Here is a 23801-nt window from a genome sequence, read left to right as displayed (position 1 = left end):
TTATTTTATTTATTATTGTGTATTGTATGTATTGTATCTGTGCAATTTATTGTATGTTTCTTTAATGTGAATTGTGACTTGACTATATGTAACTTCTATGTTCAACTGGCCCAATAAAAACTTGAAACTTGAACCATTACTCTATCATCATGTTCAACAATATCATGTGTGTAACTTTTTCCTCATATCAGAATATCAATATCGGGGCACCGAGCTTCGCTCTTTATTTTTATTTATTGATAAACAGAACACAATTCTCTAAAATGATCGTGTTTATATTTTACAGCTCGCTATACGTCAGCTTATGAATTTCGGGGATGCGATATTTTGATTTTCCACAGAATCACTCGCTCACTTTTTACTATCCACAGACGACGAAAGTCTCAGCTGTTTCAGCCAAGGATGAATTATCCTTTTAATGTCATTGAGCGAGTTTTCCCAGGGATGAGACCTAGTGCAATCGAATTTTTATATCATAAACCTACTTATATTCCAAATCTCTTGAAAATCGTTGGAGCCGTTATCGAGATATGTTGAACATGAATAACCAGATATAAATATACAGAAATTACTCGCTTAATATAATAGGATAGGTCACCTGACTAGAATATGAGCTGGTGTTTCCTCCTCCCGCATATTGCAGATTGGACAGTGCCTGTTACAAGCTATGTGAACTTCTTTATCCTTAAAATACAGATAAAACCGACTTAAAGTTGCTAAACGCAGCTGAGTTATGCATCTCACCCATGAAAACATCGATGTTAAACTGAGCTGTTCCCCCAAAACATTAAAAATAATACAACTATCAAATTTTGTATTTTTCGCGAAATCAATGTGAATACTATTAGGGTAACCGTCCACTGGAACCGTATTCAACCGATCCGTTCAGCCGTTGGATCGGACGAATCTGCCTGCCGTTAATCCGGCCTAATATGGTCGTCCATTGGAACCGTTTACGTCAGTCTAGTTCAGAAGTTGGCTGGTTACCAATTATTGAATAAACTTCTATCATAGCAAAAAAAGTTTCATAAACAATTATTATATTGAGATTTTGAAAATTGAATAAACAAATATCCATTAAATTAGTTATTCATTACAATAATTTTACCTTCAGATCCTATTATTTTTTCAGTAATCATTGTACACAGATTCCATGAGCATCACGACGATGATATCTTTTGTCTCGCATATCCCACAATGGAACATGCTCTTGAACCAAACTTATCAACTATTCATTGTTCATAGTTACAACTTTATAAAACAGAACAACTTCAAAAAACGAAAACAAACAAGACTGTGAAACAATTTTAGGTTAGGAACACTTTGTTGTCTCAGCTTGACTAGTTAGTTCAGCCGGATAGAGCCGGAAAATCCCATTCAATTCGGATCGAAAAATTGATCGGCCGTATGAACCTGTTGCAATGGACGAGCATCTATTCCTTTCTTTGTTGGGGGATCGTTCGGTCGAGTTCGGTAGTTTTCGGCCGATGCTAGTTCGGACGAAGACGGTTCTAGTGGACGGCCCACCTTAGAGTATCACAGAAGATAAGAGCTCTTTATTCATATATTAGATACTGAGATACTGAGTATCTTTGTTGTAAATTTTGCATGATATTCTGGGATTCTGGCTTGGACGTTTATTTAATTTACTGTATAAAACACTATAATCATAGTATATATTCTATAATATAATTTATTATGAGATTGGAGGAAAAACTAGGCTAAGCCTGTACTATTTCTCTCCAAAAATGTTGATAAAATGTTAATGTTGAATGATAGTCATCCGATTCATAAGTTACAATAAAGTTGAAACGAAGTAGTTGAAACTGACTTACCGTTACAGCAAACTGTTCAGCCTCAGTCAACTGGTTGTAATCAACGTTCAACTCGATGAGTCGCTTGAGTTGATCAGGTGGAGGCAGATAGTTGATCAGCTGATCGAGAATACTGGCAGAAAGCACATTGAAATCGCATCTCAATATACACCTCTTCACGTCCTTATAGCTTAGATGCTTCAGACTTCCGCCTAGCAATATGGACAGGTTTTGAGCGGATTTTCCATCCAACACGCGAAGGGCTTTGACCTTCTTCAGTGTGCCTCCTTTGTCAATCACATCATCGGATCTTCTTGAGGATGGTTTCGATGAGAACTTGGCTACTAGACCATTGAGGATGTCTGGTGAAGCTAGTTTTTCTTCTTGTACTTTCACCCAGAAGGATTTCTCCGATAGCTTTTGAGGTACGATCTGCAAACAAAATTTTGTTTTTAATTAGTTTTCAATCATCAAAATTCAAACTTTTACCCAGAGTAATTTCTCTGATAGTTTTTGAGGTACGATCTGCAAACAAAATTTTGTTTTTGATTAGTTTTCAAACATCAAAATTTCTACTTCAGTCGTTAGTTATGAACAGAACATTGGACTTGAAAGTGAAAAGTAAAATCATAAACTCATTTTTTTTCAAAACTTATATTCATCAAAATTCTGAACAAATACAGTATGACTGTTGTCATTTCTCAATCATATTGTTGGGTCGATTGAATGAAAACTAGAATCTAGTGAGTGATGTAAAATTCCCTAGTCACTACTAGTGACTAGTCATTGATTCTTGCTATATGGGTGCGGCAGCAAAACTTCCTTTTTCAAAGTGAACACCATTCAGTAAGCTGATGTCGTAGTAGAGCAAATTTGGTCTCGTTAGAGAGGCCAAACCATAAATGTTTCTTCCCGACGACTTTCAGTCGTCATCATGCATTAGAACAATGAGAAGCGTGCATTTGCCGTTGAGACTTATTTTTCGAGCGGATGTTTTTTGATCACAACCCAGCGCGCATTTCGAAATCGCTTTAATTTAGCCCCTTTGGCTACTGTCCTGGAAATCAATTGTTACTTGGGTCACTTCGTTCAGACAAACTGCAAGCACGACAAGACGAAGAACCGAAGCCCCTCGGCCCATACTAAAGCTAAGATCAAAACTAAGATCATACAGCCGACTGGAATCCTAGCATTTGCTTGAAAATTACTTGGAACTAGCAATTGCTAGCTTTTATCCAATTGACCTAATGTATAATATAATGATTTGTGATTGTCGATGGATAACCCACAATAATCAGTTTATTTATTTAAGCTGGATTCGCACACAACAGTCACTATGAACAGTGAAAATATAATTCCCACAAGTTATAATTGGACTATTCACACTCCGCCCGGCCGAGTGAGTATGAAAAGTACCATTAAAACTTACGAGAATCACATTTTAACTATCACTGTTGTGATAGAATATAGCTTCATGACGACAACAGGTAATTCATTTTGTTTCCTTCACAAATACATCAGATAGTTGAATACAAAAAACGATAACAACTTCCAACAATTGAATGGCTTGTGAGGGGAGTAACGTTCATTTTTATTCTGCATTATCCAAATAAATTTAGATTACTATTAGTTTCTGAGTGGTAGTGAAGTTTATATTGTGGTAGTTATCCATACTGAGATAACTAGACAATATGTAATCTTCTTATTCGTAAATTAATTTTGTTGACATTTTTAAAGTACAATATTCTCATAAAACAATAGAAAAAATAATCTAGTGCACTCATCATTAGGTTAGGCATGCGTTGGTCCTATCATAGTATAATATCAGGGCACCGAGCTTCGCTCGTTATTTATTTATTGATAAACAGAACACAATTCTTAAAAATGATTGGCGAAGGACTAACAGACACAGCCCAAAACTGTTTCTTCCCCGAATTTTGATTTAAATACTATAAATGGTCCAAAAAGTAGGTTATGTTCCATACACTTGAATTCAGGTCCAATTTTTCAGTTCAAATATTTGAAAACATAAAAGTTCTAATTTAGATTTTTTACAAACCAAATTGAATAACAAAATAACACTTCACTAATCGCTTAAAACTGTAGAATGTGTAGAATGATGATTAACTTTGAATATTATGATAAACCATGTTATGTCAACAAATCAGATTATATTGATCGAATCTATAAAAATTTCTAGATTTCTTGCGAGATACGCTAAGCTGATTGATTACACAGCTGATCTCCCACACAGGCACATGAATCTCTGTTATCGACAGAAGAAGAAATTGTCATCTGTTTTTCCAAGGATGAATTATCCTTTTCATGTCCTTCAGCGAGTTTTCCCAGGGATGAGACCTAGTGCAATCGAATTTTTATATCATAAACCTACTTTGTTCAAAATTTCTTAAAAATCGTTAAAGCTGTTTCGAGATCCGTTGAACATAAATAACCATAAATAATATACATAAATTGCTCGCTTAATATAATAGGATTATACTAAGCTCATTTTATAAAAAATAATAAGAAAATTCAGCTGCGTTAAACACAAATAAAAGTTGATTACAAACACTGGATGCAAGTGATACCATGTATGACCACACGTGCAGATGAGAAACAAAATCTGGAAAGAGCCATAGAAACAATTTGAAACTTGAATATTGCTGTTCACACTGAACGCCACTAGCAAGTGCTCGCGTGTGCTCAGTGTAAGGCTCAACTCAGGTCGAGAAGAGACTCGACTCTAGTCGAGAGCATGTGTTTCTAAATGGTGACGTCTCGGAGACTACAATCCACTGGTATGAGTGTCACCATTTGGAAACACATACTCTCGACTAGAGTCGAGTCTCTTCTCGACTTGAGTCGAGCTAAGGCAGATAGTGCGGTGGTGTACCATGATTCATGGAGTGGTTCCACATTAAGGCTCAACTTACACTTAGGCGACTCCAAGTCGAGAAGAGACTCGACTCTAGTCGAGAGCATGTGTTTTCAAATGGTGACGTCGCGGAGACTAGAATCGACTGGTCTGAGTGTCACTATTTGGAAACACATGCTCTCGACTAGAGTCATGTCTCTTCTCGACCTGAGTTGAGCCTTACACTGAACGCGAGCACTTGCTAGTGGCGTTCATTGTGTACAGCAAAATGTAAGTCTCAACTTGTTTCTATGTTTTTTATGTGTTTTTATAGCTCTTTTCAAATTTTGTTTTCCCTGACGCAAGGGTGCAGATGAGAGACAAAATCTAGAAAAAGCAAAAGGGACACTTACACTGGTTGCGTGCACTTGCTGGTGGCGTCAGTGTGAGCAGCTACATGCAAGTCACAACGCGTTTCAATGGCACTTTCCAGATTTTGTTTCTGGGCTCAATTTTCTAATTTATTCACATTGTGTACAAATACTTAACATGAATAAAGGCACAACAGGCTCACGCCCAAAACTGTCCCATTTCCAATTTATACTAAACTGTCCAAATCAAAATGTTGGTTATGTCACTTTCACTTTTCAAAACACAATTTAGAAGTATTTATTGCGATTGCTTGTTGTTGAAACTGACCGTTTTCCAGTTGGCGCGTTTGAGTCCCTCGACCTCCCACTTCTTCTTGGGTTTCATGCCGTGCGGCAGGACATCGGGGGGTTTGGGGGGCATGGGCACAGCAAAACCGCCCATGGCAGGAGGAGGTGGAGGAGGTCGTGGTCCTCCCATGCCCGGCATCGGAGGAGGCGGCGGAGGAGGAGGGGGACCACCCATCATGCCTGGCATGGGCGGAGGTGGGGGTGCGTTGGAGGCGCCTGGAGGGGCTGGTGGCCGGAACATCGGCATTGGAGGCGGTGGAGGAGGTGCTGGGGGTGGGGGACCTCCTGAGCCGGAAGGTTTCTGAAAAAATACAAAAATACACAAATATTTGAAAAAAATTCTAATAAATGAGAGTCTACGGTGCAACATTATCAAGAGATGAAGACCAAAAAAAAACCGTTTTTTTACAGTTAACAAGGTAATCCAGTGAATATGCCATTTTATTGTCTCTTTTCTGTTTAGGGCTACTTGTGATATAAATAGAAATAAAAATCTCAATACCCTTTTTGAATTATTTTATCACAACATGATTCGGACATTAATGCCATTTTCAAGTGCCCTGACTATAATTTCACATGTTGTGATAAAATAATTCATAGAAGGGCACCGAGATTTTTATTTATATTTATAATCCAGTGAAATATTTCTAATTCATTTATTAATTTAAGCCATCTAAATCTAAAATTTATAATTTCCATGTTTATTTTGAACTAAAATTGTTAGGAATTGTACGTAGAAAAATAACCTCATTTAACCTAAATTTGGAAGAAAAATAGCACAAGGATTGCCTTGTAATTTGATCAACCAATGTTAGTACATCAGTGTTATTTGTATTGTAAATAAATCAATGAATAAAATAAAAGATTGATAATAGAGTTGAAGGAAATACTAATAAGGAAGCTGCTAACTATTTTAAATATATTAATCTGCTAATTCATTTTTATGTAGTTTACTTAGAACAAATCATTTTCAATACTTTCTTTAAAAATTCTTTCTTAAACTTATTCAAGTTATTTGAGTATATCTAAACATGTTCATCGTTTAACTGACTCAATTACTATTACCGAAGGGTTCACTTTATCTCGGTTTCAGTTGATCACGCTGTTGAAAGAAATGCAAGTTTAAAGTTCAAGATCAAAAGGCGATCAAGTGAAGCCTTGAAACTTAAACTTCAAGTTCGAACTTAAACTCAATTTGAAGATTAAAACTGAGATTTAAACTTGAAACTTCTTTCTAAGTTCAAACCTCAACTGTAAGTAGTTCAAGTTCTCTGAGTAATCAAGAAATTACTTTCTACATACCTTGACAGCACCGCCGGCCTGAAGTTCAGAAATCGTCTTTTCGGCTTGAACTAATTTTGCCTCAGCCTCCTGTCTCATGGCTAAAGCTTCCTCAAGCTTTTGAAGAACTTCTTCTAATCGTCTTTCTTCTTCGACTTTTGATTTTTCTGCAATCATTCATCATGTTTTATAACACACGTTAATTAAATAGCACACTTTTTACTTTCCTTGCCCTATTACCATAGGTAAGGAAAGTATTGCTTTCCAAAAAAAATAAGGTACCCTAATTTCAAGTTTTCTATACGTTTCAAGGTCCCTTGAGTCCAAAAACATGATTTTTGGGTGTTGGTCTGTGTGTGTATGTGTGTATGTCTGTGAACACGATAACTCCATTCCTAATAAACCGATTGACTTGAAATTTTAAACTTAAGGTCCTTATACCATGAGGATCCGACAATAAGAAATTCAATAAAATTCAAATCAAGATATCGGAAAAAATGGCGGATAATGACTAAAAAACCATGTTTTTCACGGTTTTCTCGAAAATGGCTTTAACGATTTTCTTCAAATTCATACCATGGATAGCTAGCTATTCATAAGCCCTATCAACTGACATGAGTCTCATTTATTGGAAAATTGCAGGAGCTCCGTAATATTCTTGAGAAAAATGGCGGATGATCACTAAAAAACAATGTTTTTCACGATTTTCTCAAAAATGACTTGACCGATTTTTTTTCATACCCTGTATAGTTATCTATCAGCTCAGCTCTATCAACTGGCATGAGTCTCCTTTCTGTGAAACTAATGGGGGTCCAACCCATCCTTGAGAAATGGACGTTGTAACCTCCTTCTCGTGCATGAGGTAGGTAGGTAGAGCAGTTCATAAAAAGAACACATAGTCGAGATATTTCATCTGTTTTGACGACTTTAAAAAATCATCGAATTTCACAATTTACACAAAGGAAAAAGTACTCCGAAAACAATTATATATACACATATACAGTAGTCTGATCGTAATGATCAAATATGTTGCCGCTAATCGTCATTATCTTATTCCCCTAAATTATTCTCGTTTAAGAATGAAGGTTATAGATCAATGAGCAAGGAAAGTTGTGTGAGTGTACCACACCAGATTTTTAGAATTAAGTTTGTTTTTTTTTGGTCCTTTAAAATTATTTCTTTAATATGCGAATATTTCCTATTTTAGTGATCACAATGTGATGTTCTATTGAGGCTAATAAAGATATTCTATTCTAATAAGCAGTATTCATAATCAACACTAGGTCTAATGAGAGGTTGACACCTCTGGAGATATGAAACCGTTTAATGGTGAAACTTATATTTGATTGGATATGTGGTATGATCCCTTACCGACTAGAGTATCAATTAATGGCTGGACATCTATTTGGAACCTCTTTGTGGCTCGGAAATCTGGATCACATCCGCCTCTATGAAGTACTATTTGAGAGACGCATTCTTCTATCAACTTATAATATGCAGTCCTGGAAAGCAAGCAAACAATATGAAAATAATTATTTGTTGAAAGTCTGAAAAATACAATACATAGCTTAAACTTCGATCTTGACCATACAATATTCCCATGATCATGGTTTTTACATTATATGATATTTGTATGGATTTGTTGTGAATAAAAACTGAGTTGGTTTGAGTCTATTTACATAAATGTGATTGTGACAATCATATGATAAGTGTTTTTATTGTTTTTGATTTTTGTATCTTTAGAACATTGTGATGTTTCTGATTGTATAATGTATATACTTAAAGGAATAACAATCTATTCTATTAAAAAATCTATTCTATTGGCGATATGTCAGGCATTGACAATAGTTAAACAAGGAAACCCAAATAGCAATGAATAAATAATAAAACACGGTGTAGTGTATTATCAGAAGAATTAGTACCATTTGAAAATACAATTTTTAGTACAAGTAAATCGTTTCTGGAAAGTTGAATACCTAAAACTTAATATTTTCCTATTCTTTTCCTTTACAAAATTCTACACCATTAAAATGTCGACGAAGAAATTAAGGGTGACTTGAGCTACTTCTCTCCCAAACTTAGATAGGATTACAAAGTCCGAAATAAGGCAATTTTTAGGTCTTCACTTACACAGAATTAAGAGGATATCGTCGAGAAATCAGGTAATATATATTTATAATCATAGAATAAGTAAACATGCTACGATAGAAATTTTGCCCTCATGTTAACGAGTGTCAGAATTTTGAATAGTTGGGACTCTGAGGAACTTCTTGAACTAGCGCTTGAAAAATGTATATGCTACATACACGGCGAAATTCTAGTACACCACAGAAGTAACATAACTATATAGACGACTAGTTTGAACTAACAGTCGAATCAGGCACCGCGTGTTCTATCCCATGATAAATTTAAGCGTATGTTCTCTGTAATTATCGTATTTCAACCATCCCTATTAACCTATAAGTATAATGTATTTGTAAATTTTATGATATCCAAATGTAAATTGTTTCAACTTACGACAGAGGTAGTATTATAAATTGTTTCATTGTTTGAAGATTCTTATTGTTTTTTTTTTGTAAAGTTTTACAGCAAATAAAATTATTGATTCTTGAATCATGACTTTAAATGAATACCGTACGAGTTTAATTCTCTTGAACCAAAGCTATGTTTGAATTATTCACTCAAAGTACAACCTCTGAGTTAGTAGTTACTCAGAGAGAATTTGATATAAATTGGTTCATAAATTGAAATGTGAACCAATCTAAAGAACAAGCTCTTCCAATCAAATCATGTACAACTTGTTCACGTGACATAAAACGCAAATCATTAAGGCTCAAATCATACTACATCGACTCAAATCGTACGACTCCAGTCGAGAATACTCCAGTCTCTCGACTTTACGACTTTCTTTACTAATTCAGTTCCAAGCTACTCCATTTTCTAACCTTACTTTACTTTATTAAAAATATAAGATCTAATTCTTATTATTGTCTCATCTAAAATGATAAAGCATTACTTTCATAAAACATAACCTGACTTTCATTAAAAATGCACGGTACTACGCAACTCAAGTCGAGGCTCGACCAACATGTCGAGTCGACGCTCGACTCAGTCTCACAGTCGTGAGGTCGCGGAGATTAGAATTGACTGGTCTGAGTGTCGCCATTTGAGACTAGAGTCGCAGTCTCTTCTCAACTTTTCTTTTCTTTTTTGTAAGGCAATAACATTTGATTTGAACTTGAGTTGCGTAGGTGTGAGTTGAGCCTTAAGCCCCTCATACACGTACCGGCTAGCCTGTCAGTTTTTCCTGGACAGTCCACCTGTGACCGGCGGCCTGTTGGACTGACTACCCCATACACGTTCAGTTCAATTATGTCCGGCGAGCGCTTCAAAACACATTGATTTCTTCGTGCGTTAAAAGTTTTTAGTAGTTAAGTTGAATGTTTGTAGTAAGTTTTTCTCAGTTTTGTGTAGTTGTTCATTTTCTGGAGATTATTTATAGTTTATAAATAGATAATATAAACTGCTTCCTTCTTTATTATATTGTAATAAATTTTCTGAAGATTATTTATAGTTTATAAATAGATAATATAAACTGCTTCCTTCTTTATTATTATCATGATAATCTGGTGATTTAACTTTCCACAAAGATTTCTCACTTTAATACACACTAATAAATTCCTCTAAGCATCTCTTTTACACGTGACATTTTCACAATCACAAAAAAAACTAACAAATAATCACAGCAACAATTCACAACTACTTGAAACAACTCGATACTACTAGCAACAACTCGAAAATACAAATGAAGTTCGACCGGTGGTCAGACGCCGCTTCTCATACACGTTCAGTTTTGACTGAAACAGCATCCAGCAAGCCGGTTGAACTGATGAGTTTTCATTCGATCACCGGCCGCCTGTTCAGTCTTAGCTGACAGTCCAGCCGGACCATACACACGCTACGGCCGCCTGTCACAGGCGGACTGTTCAGGAAAAACTGACAGGCTAGCCGGTAAGTGTATGGGGGGCTTAAGGCTCAACTCACACCTACGCAACTCAAGTTGAGCAGAGACTGCGACTCTAGTCTCAAATGGCGACACTCAGACCAGTCAATTCTAGTCTCCGCGACCTCACGACTGAGAGACTGAGTCGAGCGTTGACTCGACATGTTGGTCGAGCCTCGACTTGAGTTGTGTAGTACCGTGCATTTTTAATGAAAGTGGAGTTATGTTTGATGAAAGTGATGTTTTATCATTTTAGATAAGACAATAATAAAAATGAGATCTTATATTTTTAATAGAGTAAGGTTAGAAAATGGAATAGCTTGGAACTGAAGTAGTGGGAAAAGTCGTAAAGTCGAGAGACTGGAGTCATACGATTTGAGTCGATGTAGTGTGAGTTGAGCTTTAATGAGTTGCGTTTTATGTCACATGACTGAGACGTACATGATTTGTTTGAAAGAACTTGTTCTTTAGATTGGTTCACATTTCAATTTATGAATCAATTTATAGGCCTATCAAATTCTCTCTGAGTAACTTCTAACTCAGAGGTTGTACTTTGAGTGAATAATTCAAACATAGCTTTGGTTCAAGAGAATTAAACTCGTACGGTATTCATTTAAACTCATAGTTCAAGAATCAATACTTTTATTTGCTGTAAAACTTGAAAAAAAAACAAAAACAATAAGAATCGTCAAACAATGAAACATGAATTTTAAAAAACACCTTTGAAGTGAAAATAGAAAGTGTATTTTCACTTCAAAAGTGTTTTTTAAAATTCAAGTTTAATTTTAACAGTGAAAAAGTATGGATATACAACAGAACAATGAAACAATTTATAATACAATTACAATAATTATAATACTACCTCTGTCGTAAGTTGAAACAGTTTACATTTGGATATCATAAAATTTACAAATTCATCATACTTATAGGTTAATAGGGGTAGTTGTAAAACGGAAATTATAGAGAACATACGCTTAGATTTCTCATGGGATAGAACACCCGGTTCCTCATTTCACTGTTAGTTCAAACTAGTCGTCTATATAGTTATGTTACTTCTTTGGTGTACTAAAATTTCGCCGTGTATGTAGCATATACATTTTCCTACAGTTACCTTGAAAAGTGGCCATTCCTGCACTGATTACAGAACGCAAAGAATCACTTATCCTCTCTAGTGCGGGAACATTTTTTCTGCACTCCAGATTTGCAACATTGCAACACAAAATAGTTGGTGGGTTATATGAAGGATTAGTACACGAAAACAAAAATTAAGTTGGTAACAATGACTGTGGTATAGTGTTGTTATAATAATATTAAGGACAACGAGGACAGCCACCACATGAGTGACAGCCGCCTTCATTCATTTACTACATTATTCAATTTCATTTATTAATAATAAAATTACGCAGAAAAACATTTGATGGATTTCAGGGAATTTTACCCATAATTACCCACTTTTCATATTCAATGGTAACTGTAGGAAAAATTAAATGTGAAATACATGCGCAAAGTTCCTCTGCTGCACTCAATAAACCTTTCCGCCCTCGCCTACGGCTCGGGCGAAAACGTTTCTTTCGGTGCAGCAAACTGTCACTTTGCGCACTAATTGCACAAATAACTATTTTCAAGCGCTAGTTCAAGAAGTTCCTCAGAGTCCCAACGATTCAAAATTCTGACAGTCGTTAACACGGGGGCAACAGTTCAGTTCAGTTCAGTTCAGTTTTTCGCCACAGTCAATTGACCGGGGAATTGTCAAGTTTTATTATTAATCTCAATATCAAAATTTGATAAAAATAAAAAAAATATTTATTTATTTTTAATATAAATAATCTAATTGTCAAATCTTAATAGTTTATTTTGCAAGTGCTGGAAAGTATGTTCCTCTGTGTATTCAGAAACTGCATAATATGGCCTTACAATCAAGTATTTTTTTAATTCTGAGACAAATAATTTTTTGCTCTCAATAGTTTTGAGATGTAGCGGGAGAAGGTTGAAGAATCGTGATCCTGTGCAAATTGGAGATCTTCGAAATTTATCTAGTCGGTGCCGAGTGATATTCATATTGGTCTTATTTCTTGTGTTGCAGCTATGTTGATTGCCTCTTAAAGGTGGATTTGAGTTTTTTGCTAGTATTATAGTTTCCAAGATGTATATAGATATTACTGTAAAAATTTTGTTTTCCAGAAACAGAGGCCTGCAGTGAACATTTCAATTCTAGCATGTATATTTATTCTATAATTATAGATATATTACCTGATTTCTCGACGATTATCTTTTAATTCTGTGAAAGTGAATACCTAAAACATAACCTTATTAGTCTTGAAAACGAATAAAATTTATCTGGTCATTTCAAGGTGGAATATGTGATAATGTTTTGAGTCTGAGAACTGACCTTATGACGGAATCGTCTCTGATGAACAGTAAATGCTGTAATACTGAAAGTAGGTAGGGTTCCGCAGGGGTATCCATCACAAGGTTTTTGACTGTTTCAAAACAGTCGTTGACATCATCCAGTTCCAGCCTCACATTGTCAAACCTCTGAATGAACTCGTAGTAATCCTCTTCCTTGTGGTCTAGAAAGATTTTCAAATGCTTCTCAAGATCTTCACTGGCGTCTTTTTCCAAAGTCTGGAAGAAAATTTGACAAAATTTCAATGTTTTGAAGATTGTAATTAAATTTTACTAGAGATTTGAAATAAGATAAGTTATAAATCTTATAAATAAAATTTTCTACAAGTTCTATAGAAAAATATTCTGTGTTTATTGTACATTTAACATAGTAAATCTTCTTCAAACCTCTAAGGAACTTGTTTTTCGAGACCAAGTTTCGCGTATTTCGTCACACATCTTGAAAATTACTGTAGCTAACGGTCTGGAAACGGTTTTATTCAATTTCTTAGTTATTTTATAAATAATGCTGAATTAAACATCTTAATTAACAGCCAGCAAATACCCGTAGGGCAGGAGAACTGAAATTCAGACAAAATCTTTCACCCTGTATAACTTGGTAACTAAGCATTTTCGGACCTATGTTAATTAGAACTTTTTTCTTGTGAGGAATCACCCCCTGGCTTATGGGCACCTTTTTTCAGAACACTCTGTATAAATATTAAATAAGATTTGAAATGAGTATAAGAAACTCTTGTAGAAAAAGTGATTCTTAACTGGTAAATGATTAAATAACATATTATTGGACTCAAATAACATTTTCAGCATTGAGAATATAACCTATCTTTTGGAAATGGAAAGAGCTCTCATTGGTCGATAGGATGAGCCGTCTGTGCATGCGTAGATAGTTTATTGGTCTACCATAGCATAGCCACAGAATATATAATCAACAAAATAATGTTTGATAACCATTCGTTGAATGATTCCTTCTTTATAGAATATTTTAGAGTGATGAAGTGGAAGAAGTGAACACTTCACTATAAGTAAGTTTGTACATGTTATATTATAATCAGTCACGTGCTTATAACTTCCATACATGGTTTCCATGAGTGACCATGGCAACATACTATTTTTTTGTATATTGTTTATGGCAAGTAAATAAATTCATTCATTCATTTATGAATCAGTTCTTGTTCTAATATGACATTAAATGGATTTTGAATACTGATGATGTATTTCTTCATTTTACGATATAAGATAAGACATCCATTTATTCAACATAGTATATCATACAGTACAATACAATAAACAGTTAAAAATCGTAAGAAAATAAAATCTAGAATAAGTTATTGAAAGAAACCTCACATCAATGAAATATAAAATTTGAGAACAAAATTAAACCGAGATAATTAAAACAATGGCGGAGGCATGGCGGACTACTTGTGGAGACAATGGAAGGGACTGTGCAAGGAGGGAGGGTGCTGGGATGAAAAAGAGTGAAGTTGGTGGATGATATCAGGGAGGAGGGAAAGTACTCCAAGATGAAGAGAATTGCACAGGACAGAGAGGAATGGAGAAGGAGGAATCATGTTTAGACCTGCCCTAGGGCAGAACACCAGTAATAATAATTAAAACAATGTGCCTATACCTGTATTTATAAAACTTTCAAGTGCCAATATGTACCAAGGATTACAGAAATCGTTTAATTTATTATTATTAAACGAAAATCCAAATTACATGCTGTAATTCACCCCGAAGACTTCTAATTTTTGTATAGTAGCGCTCATCGAATTCCCATCCAGCTGTTTACCCTGTTGTCAATATTTGCAGTAGCAGAAGTCTCCGGGGTGAACTAAAGCATGTAATTTGGATTTTCGTTTAATAATAATAAATTATTCATTAGCATTTGAATAATTACAATATCTCAGTAATTTCCATCTGTAGAAATCGTTTACTCTATAGTAAGTCTTTGCAGCAAGAAAGCTGTATAAAATCTTTTTGAATAAGCTGACGCTCATTGACTTGGACTTCAACTCGGCAGGCAATTTATTTTATAACTTAGTAAGAAGTAATTTTCTAATATAATTTTAACCTATGCTGTCTTAAAGCTAGTCTGTTTCTACTTCTAGTGTTACAATACAGCAGCCTTTGTTCATTTACGAAGCTACTAAACGACAAACTCTGGTGGAAATTAACTTTAAAAGTGCGCGTCAAAAGCTTGAACCAACGATTTTGAAGTGCGCTCCATGGAAGAAGTAGTTTTGCACCAGTCACGTGTCATGGGACAATTTACCACTGGAATTAACTTCAAAAGTGCGCGCCAAAAGCTTGAACCAAAGATTTTGAAGTGGCGCTCCATGGGAACAAGTAGTTTTGCACCAGTCACGTGACAATCTACCACTGGAATTGGAACAATAGTGCTCCCAGAACGTACCCAATGTGAATGTTATGATGTTATGACCCACCTCGAGAATATCCATGAGTCCACAGCGCATGATCTCATTGCGGAGATGCAGTCTGAAGTCCATGTCATCGGGCGTGGATACTATGGCGTTGATGAGCTGTAGACAGGCCACCCGGAGGGGTTCGTTGCCATGGATCATGAGTCCCTGGACGACGGGCGTGAAACGTTCCCTGCCCTTCAAATCAAAACAAAACAGTTGTCAAAAAAATCATACATGTAATAACAAAGTCAAAAAACAATTATTTCTAGGATCTAATTAGACTAAAGTCTTGAACTGAATACAGGCAATCCCTAATAAGTATGTTATTCTCCTATCAGAGCTGAATCTCACATCTAAGATAAGATAAGATTCTTTATTTCGCATCCAATTTACAACAACAGAACAGCGCACAAAACTAAAAAAAAGATAGCAAATAAGAATAATAAAACAATACTTAAGACAACTTTTTAGCCGAATAAATATTAAATTTGCTGATAATACTAATTGTATTAATTCTCATTATAGGATGATGAAATGTAATCTAGCACAGCTACTCTGTTTTACAAAAATACACCATAATTAATGCACGAAATAAAATACTGCATGCAAAGACCTTGCTGACAAGGTCACGTTCGCATTGCAGGAGCATCACTGAACAGAACTAAAGGACAGTTCAAAACAAGCAAAACTTAACTTGATAAATAATAATGAAAATAGATAAAATATATTAAAGTTGAGAAAAGAAATACAATAAAAAATAATAAGCACTAAAAATACAAAAAAATAATCTATCCTAAATATAATTCAAAGAACAAAAGTACTGATAAAAATCGAGGTAGTCAGGCCAAGTTAACCAATAGTTTAAATATAACAATAATATAAACAGATTAAAGCAAAGGCAAATGAATTAGGCTTACATCATTTAGCCATTTGATTAAATTTAGCAAATTGACGATCTTCAATTAATCATCTTCAACGTCTGCTGAATTAAGAACACAAATTCATCAATACAAAAAGGCATTCAAGAACACAAAAAGGCATTCATCAATTCTTTATTATCATGTTTTATTCAAATTATTTCCCCCTTTACTATCTGAAAGTTGTCTATCAAACTAAATTCAATTTATATAATGTTATCCTGCACTGATTCAAATTAATTATTTCCCCCTTTACTATTGTAAGTTGTCTCTCAAACTGAACCCAATTTATAATATAAATTATAATTATATTATAATGTTATCCTGCACTAATTTCAAACTCTTGATAATTATATCAAAATGAATATTTGTTCAACGAATTATATTTCGTTTACGTTCATGTTTATACTATGAACTACTCCACTATCATGTTTTTCTTTTTTAAAAGTGTATACTATTTTTTTGTTTAAAATGTTTGCTAATTTTTTTGTTTCTACAGTTACTTTTTTTCTAGTTTTCTAAAATTGGAGTGCTTACTGAATGCTCGTTGCTAGCGCACAAACTTTGTTTTGCTTGCAGCGCCAAATATTATATATTTTATTATTATTTAGTTTCAATAAAAGCTTTTGTATTTTTGTTAGTAAATTTCTAATGTATGAAACTGAATTTTGTTTTCCATGTTTTGTGAATTATTTATATGAATTTGGCAACAAATTTTATTTGATTTGAAATTGAAATTGTCAACCACTTTTATTATTATGATCTATAATCGGGTGGCTCGTTGGAGTGCGTGATAACGCGCCGGTCTACTAATCAAGAGAACCCGAGTTCGAATCTCGACCGGGGCAAAAGTTTTTGACCACAGCACAATCACATAGATACGGCCACCCCGTCTTTCGGAGGAGACGATAGGCCGTCGGTCCCGACTACCTAAAAAGTAGTCGTTATATTTTATCATCATCCCTGTCACTCATTACCCACGCACAAGCCTAAGAGCTTATGTGGGCATCACCCACAGTAATATTATTATTATTAATATAATAAAGGAAAATTTAGTTATACACGTACGGGATAGGAGATTCACGTATGACGCATCATCACGTCTCAACTACTGGATTGATTAACTTGAAATTTTGAATATAGATTCCTTATTTACCGAGGATAGTTATAGGCCTATTTCAGAGTCTTCAAGATTTCAGTAGGTCAAGTTTTTAAGCAGGGTTACTTGCTAGTATAATATAAACAGAACCTGGTTTCCTGGCTTCATCAGCCACATCTTCAGCTGTTTTGTTTACAACTTAGGCTCAACTCCCACTAGCTCGACTCAAATCGTACGACTCCAGTCGAGGATACTCGACTCAAATCGTACGACTCCAGTCGAGGATACTCGACTCAAATCGTACGACTCCAGTCGAGGATACTCGACTCAAATCTTACGACTCCAGTCGAGGATACTCGAGTCTCTCGACCTTACGACTTTCTTGCTCATTGTCACTACTTCAGTTCCATGCCACTCCATTTCTAACCTTACTTTATTAAAAATATGAGATCCAATTCGTCACTACTTCTCATGTAAAAAATTCTATAATGATTATTATGAATATATTGTTTTCTCTAATGCTTATTATTGTCTTATCTAAAGTGATAAAACATCACTTTCATAAAACATAACCTCACTTTCATTAAAAATGCACGGTACTACGCAACTCAAGTCGAGGCTCGACCAACATGTCGAGTCGACGCTCGACTCAGTTTCACAGTCGTGAGGTCGCGGAGACTAGAATCGACTGGTCTGAGTGTCACCATTTGAAAACACATGCTGCTTCGAGAAGAGACTAGAGTCGCAGTCTCTTGTCGACTTGAGTCGCGTAAGTGTGAGTTGAGCCTTACTGTCTAGTGACACTGTCTACTGTCTAGCGTAAAACAAAACACCTGAAGATATGGAAGCCACGGAACCAGGTTCTGTTAAGGTATAGTAGGTATTATTATAAAGTGTTTGCCTATGTTTCGATACATCAAGGTCATCAAATAATTGCCTACTAGGGTGAAGTCTTACTTTGGGCTGCCCTAATCAAAATTTAATGTTCTTGTAAAGTGAAGATTTTATTTGAATGGGTGTCATAAGTTCCACCCCATGCCTCAATCGCATATTGAATTGATGTAAATAATGAACGTAAAAATATTTATGTATGTATTCTTGTGCACTGTATACGACAATAAAGAATTATTGAATTGAATTGATCTATATGAGCACTAAAATAATAAACCTTATTCCGGACAACTTCCTCATAGACTCAAAGATTAATAGAAAAACTAAACTAGAAATAAAAGCCTAGACCTACAGTAATTTTTTCTTCCATATCGACGTATGAGTCTCGAGATTTCTGCTCTAACTGCTGTTTGCAAGGAATTTTCTTTTAGATACATTTGTTAAAAGTGGACTCGCTTACAAATTTTGCTCATATTTTTTCTCTCTTTTTTCCTGTCTTCTTCTCTTTTCCACTCCTCTTTACACCCTTCATTCCTTACTTTTATACCCTCTACCTGCCTATTACATGGGAAACCATAGTTGGCTAGGTATTTTTCCTCCTTTCTTTCTTTTCAGCACACCCCACCATGGAGCATGTTTTTGTATTTTATTGGAAACTTATTTTTGATTGTGATTTTTTTGTTTTCTTTTGTGTTGAATTGGATAAAATTATCAGGCTGGCCACCCATTTTAAAATAAAAAATTCATGAGTAATTCCCGGTTTTCCAGAGTAAAATTTCAAATTTTACAGGTAGAGTTCCGGTATTTGAGGAACAAGATACATTCGTAAATAATTTATTATGTAAATCTTCAGTTTGATTTTCCATTATGAATTGCGAATAACGTATTTAAATTTCCAAATATATTGATAATTTTTGACACTACAGTCTATCCTTGTGAGGAATTAGTACGTTCTTTTAACTACTCATCTGTGTGGAGTGCTTTCGAACAGGGTCCATTTTAAACACTCAGTGAGTAGTTGAAAAACGAAAAATTCCCCACAAAAATAGACTACAATATAAAAGTTATCGATACATTTCAACATTCATTATGTATTCTGAGTCACACTTCTACTAATGAAGCCATATATATGTATTTACAGAACCATAGCCGATTCCGGCTGTTGGTGACTTTAAACCTTGAAGAAAGTCTCATTCCAGAGAGAATGAAGCCATCAATATAAATAAATAAATAATTAAATAAATAAATAATTTTATTCATGGAGGCAACAGTATATATATTTAATATTTATGTAATATTTATTTAATATTTATTTATGGAGTTAATATATTTAATTTTAAAATGTAATTGATTATATTATGACTCATTATCAATGAGTTTTATTATAATTATTTATTAATGATCATTCTATCAAATATAATATATTTAATTTTAAAATGTAATTGATTTATATTATGACTCATTATCAATGAGTTTTATTATAATTATTTATTAATGATCATTCTATCAAATATAATATATTTAATTTTAAAATGTAATTGATTTATATAATGACTAAAAAATGATCATTTTAAAATACACGATAAGGGAGCGCCAAATTTTTTCACTCTTTTATACTCAAAATAAGCTAACAAATCGATTGAAACCAGAAATTAATGTGAAATGTACTTCCAATGTAAATGCCAACAGTCTTCAGTTACACCTTTAGACCATAAAAACTTTATGATTGCACCAGAGGAACTGTTATCAGTAGATCAAGAAGCATTTTAAAAAGCATAGGCTAACGTAAAATTATAGGAAGTTTACTAATAAAATATGTTACTGAATACTTCTTTACTAAATTAATTGAAATTTATGAAAACAATAAGTTATAGTAGCATAATGGTATGCTACCATTATGTTTAATAAGACGGTAAGGTACCGTCTTGTCCCCGATTTTATTTTTACTCTATATCAACGACATCTTTAAACTAAATATTGAAAGTTCGAAAATAATTTCCTTTGCTGACGATACGGCTGTAATAGTTAAGGACCGCTCATGGTTAGAGACGTACTCGAGAGCAGAAAGAGTAATATCCATTGTTAAACAATGGCTTGATATTAATACATTGAGTATAAATACATCAAAAACTAAATATATACATTTTCTCCTACAATAGTTGGTCAACCAAATGATGCTATGAATTTAAAAATACATACAATTGTGATTTTGAGAAATGGAAGGATTGTGCATGTCCTCAACTAAAAAATGAAAAATCTATAAAGTATCTGGGCATCATGGTTGATTGTAACCTTAAGTGGGTGCCTCATATAGAATATATTTGTAAACGCTTAAAATTTATTTCCTTTATCTTTTATAAAGTCCGTAAAATATTAGACATTAAATTACTTAGGGTCCTTGACTTTGCCTATGTTCAATCGGTGCTGCAATATGGGTTAGTGGTATGGGGAGGAGCGTATGATGTTTTCATGAATAAAATTTTTACATTTCAAAAAATGATAATAAAAGCAATTCTTAATAAGCCAAGGGTTTTTTCTAGTAGTGAAACATTTGCCGAATTTAAAGTGATGACAGTACGTCAAATTTATATAAAGAAACTTCTCTACTATGCATGGATGAGGAAGGATGAATTTACAGTGAATAATAACGTTTCTATGTATAACCTGAGAGTTACATCTCATAACATTTATAATATTAACTATTCAGATTTGACAATAGTGCGAAGACAATTGGGGTATCTTAGCTCAAAAATAATGAATATCATGCCAAATGCATTGTCAGAATATCTTTCTTATAGGGGTAGACAGAGGATGGAACAGATAAATAAGTGGGTGATACAAAAATTTTTCTTCGACATCAGTCAAATATTATAATTACTAGTAATTTATTGTTAACTTCGATTTTTTGTAGCTTTGATTATTAATAAATAAATTGTTATATTGTCTAAAAAGCTGATACTCTCACTCAGCGGTCAGGGTTTTGCCCTTGCTGGGTGGTGCCATGTAATTTTAATTTATTTGTAAAATAGCATAATATTATAATCTAGAATATTTCTTTTGTAAGTTTTTTTATTTTGTATTTTGTTTTTATGGACAATAAAGATGTTTAAAAAAAATAATAATAATATCATCTATTCTTGACATAGGTACAGTGAATAATCTACCGTAAGCAACTTCTATTACATTTATTTTTATGAAATATTTACAAAATATGCTCACTTAATGTACATTCAAGAAATGTTCTGTACTTTTCAGAGACTTTTTCAGAGCCCAAAAATTCAACTATGGGCTCCAGCGCAAAAGATTCTCTTGATTCTGTACCTGCTTGTATTCATTCTATTCATGGGTAATTGGAAAAATGCATGAGGAATTCAAGGTATTTTTCCCGGTTAGTAAAATCATAGAGAAACGATAGCGTAAGTAGATATCCCATGGTATAGGGCGTTTATGTCGCAACTTTTACTGTTATCTCAAGCTGATTACTGAGGATTATTGTCGATTTTTACTGTTTTTACCGGGTAAGAGTGTATGAACGGCACAATATGAGAGACTACCAGCGTCACAAAGCTTCATGGGGAAGAACTACGTGGACTATCGGCTTGAGATAACAGTAAAAGTTGCGACATAAACAGCCTATACCATGGGATATCTACTTATGCTATTGTTTCTCTATGGTAAAATCATGAGGGATTGATGGTTCTCCCGGTTTTCCCGGTAGGTGACCACCCTGATTATTAATTGATTGAATTGAAGAGTTGCAAGAATGGAACCTAACCTTGAGTTCGCCGCTCATGGTAATCGCTTCAATGGCCTTCTTGTGACCGGAGAACCCATCGTCCTCCCAGTCATGCACCAGGCAGACGGCACCCAGCATCTTGACGGCTTCCAGCATGACGGACGGCTTGGACGGATCCAGCGACCTGGCCACAACCGTCAACGCTTCTTTCTGGCCGAACATCTGCTTCAGACCTACTGTGTTGTTCATGATCGCTCGCAGACATCGCAGGCACTCGCATTGTATCCGGTCGTAGCGGCTGTCACTGCAAATCACAATAAAATTCAAATTATTTTATGTTTGAATGAAGCATTTGAATTGTTGAAACAAGTTTTTCTTCATTTTTTCCCCGCGTAAATCGGTTTTATTGAATTGATAGTATTTCTCCCTCAGTATTTCCTTGTAGTATTTCAAACAATTTTGTACTAAATTTAACTTTTGCCTTTATTTGTTATTTTACTTATTTGCTCAATTTGACTGGTTTTAGACTCAATTGTTAAAAATTTGACTGGTGACAGAGGTTTATTTATTTATTCATTTATTCTTTTTATGTTATATATTTATTGTATAGATGTTTAGGTACTTCAGGAAATTATATTTTATTTGTTTTTTTCAGGTTTTATTATTATTTCTTATTTGTTTTTTACTATTGCTCTAATTCTGTTTGAGTGAAATTGCAAAAAGACTTTTTTATTTTATTTTAGTTACCAAAATCAAGTGACTGTCTCGTTCATATCATAATGTACAATAACAATAGTGTAGAACTTCAATCACAGCTGTTAAGCTACTCAAGTTCTTTTCTTTTTTTTCCATCATGACACTGTTTCCTTATAATGATTGCATTGTAAAAATATTTGTAAAATATGTCAGTGTTGTGAATAAAATTTCAATTCCAATTCAATAAGACCACTAGGTCTTATTGACAATGTTGTCAATATCACTATATTTGATCAAAATTAATTTCTTATTCTTTCAAATACAGTGGTACTGACAACACCAATGTTTCAGGGTGTTTCAGAGAAACGGGAAATTTTGAAAGTTGAATAATTTCAAGAGAAACAAATCTTTAAATAAAGTTTTTCATGTCATTCAATCGTAGAAATAATGCCATTTTAGAATAAATAATACCGTAACATCTATTTTTTGAAGATGACATCTTTCTACTATTGAATGATATGAAAAACTTTATTTGAAGATTTTTTTTCTTGAAATTATTCAACTTTCAAAATTTCCCGTTTCTCTGAAACACCCTGAAACATTGGTGTTGTCAGTACCACTGTATTTGAAAGAATAAAGAAATTGGTGTTGTCAATACCACTATATTTCTAATCAAATCAAATCATAAAATAATCTTATTCACAAATAAAAAATACAGCAGCTGAGACAAAAAAGTACACACAGTGAATATTCCCCACAAAGACAACAAGTCTGCGTGTTGGCGATGAGTTCCGTGAACTGAATTATAGCAACAATAACAGTTAAAGATTTTTACAATAAATAATAAAATAATAGAATAAGTATAAGGCAGAAAAAAAAGCGTCTTTGTAGGATGCGAAGAGCACTCAATGCTATTGACCTTAAATTCCTGTAGTATTGAAAAAATACATGGTATTGAAAAA

The 23801-nt window shown here is 34.1% G+C and overlaps 1 protein-coding gene across 1 annotated transcript in view; it reads right to left on the bottom strand.

The window, feature by feature from the left end:
- LOC111049578 (protein diaphanous) overlaps positions 1 to 23801 on the bottom strand; it is a 109306-nt gene that overhangs the window by 27468 nt on the left and 58037 nt on the right. Inside the window, exons 6-12 of the mRNA XM_039442175.1 lie at positions 22183 to 22447; positions 15522 to 15695; positions 13061 to 13296; positions 8040 to 8170; positions 6690 to 6835; positions 5368 to 5688; positions 1836 to 2246 (exon numbers count right to left, since the gene is read on the bottom strand). Of these exons, the coding sequence (XP_039298109.1) occupies positions 1836 to 2246; positions 5368 to 5688; positions 6690 to 6835; positions 8040 to 8170; positions 13061 to 13296; positions 15522 to 15695; positions 22183 to 22447 (1684 nt within the window). The remainder of the gene's footprint in view (positions 1 to 1835; positions 2247 to 5367; positions 5689 to 6689; positions 6836 to 8039; positions 8171 to 13060; positions 13297 to 15521; positions 15696 to 22182; positions 22448 to 23801) is intronic.

Source organism: Nilaparvata lugens, chromosome X, assembly GCF_014356525.2.
Source record: "Nilaparvata lugens isolate BPH chromosome X, ASM1435652v1, whole genome shotgun sequence".
NCBI lineage: Eukaryota > Metazoa > Arthropoda > Insecta > Hemiptera > Delphacidae > Nilaparvata > Nilaparvata lugens.
This window is presented reverse-complemented; position numbering and strand designations above follow the sequence as displayed.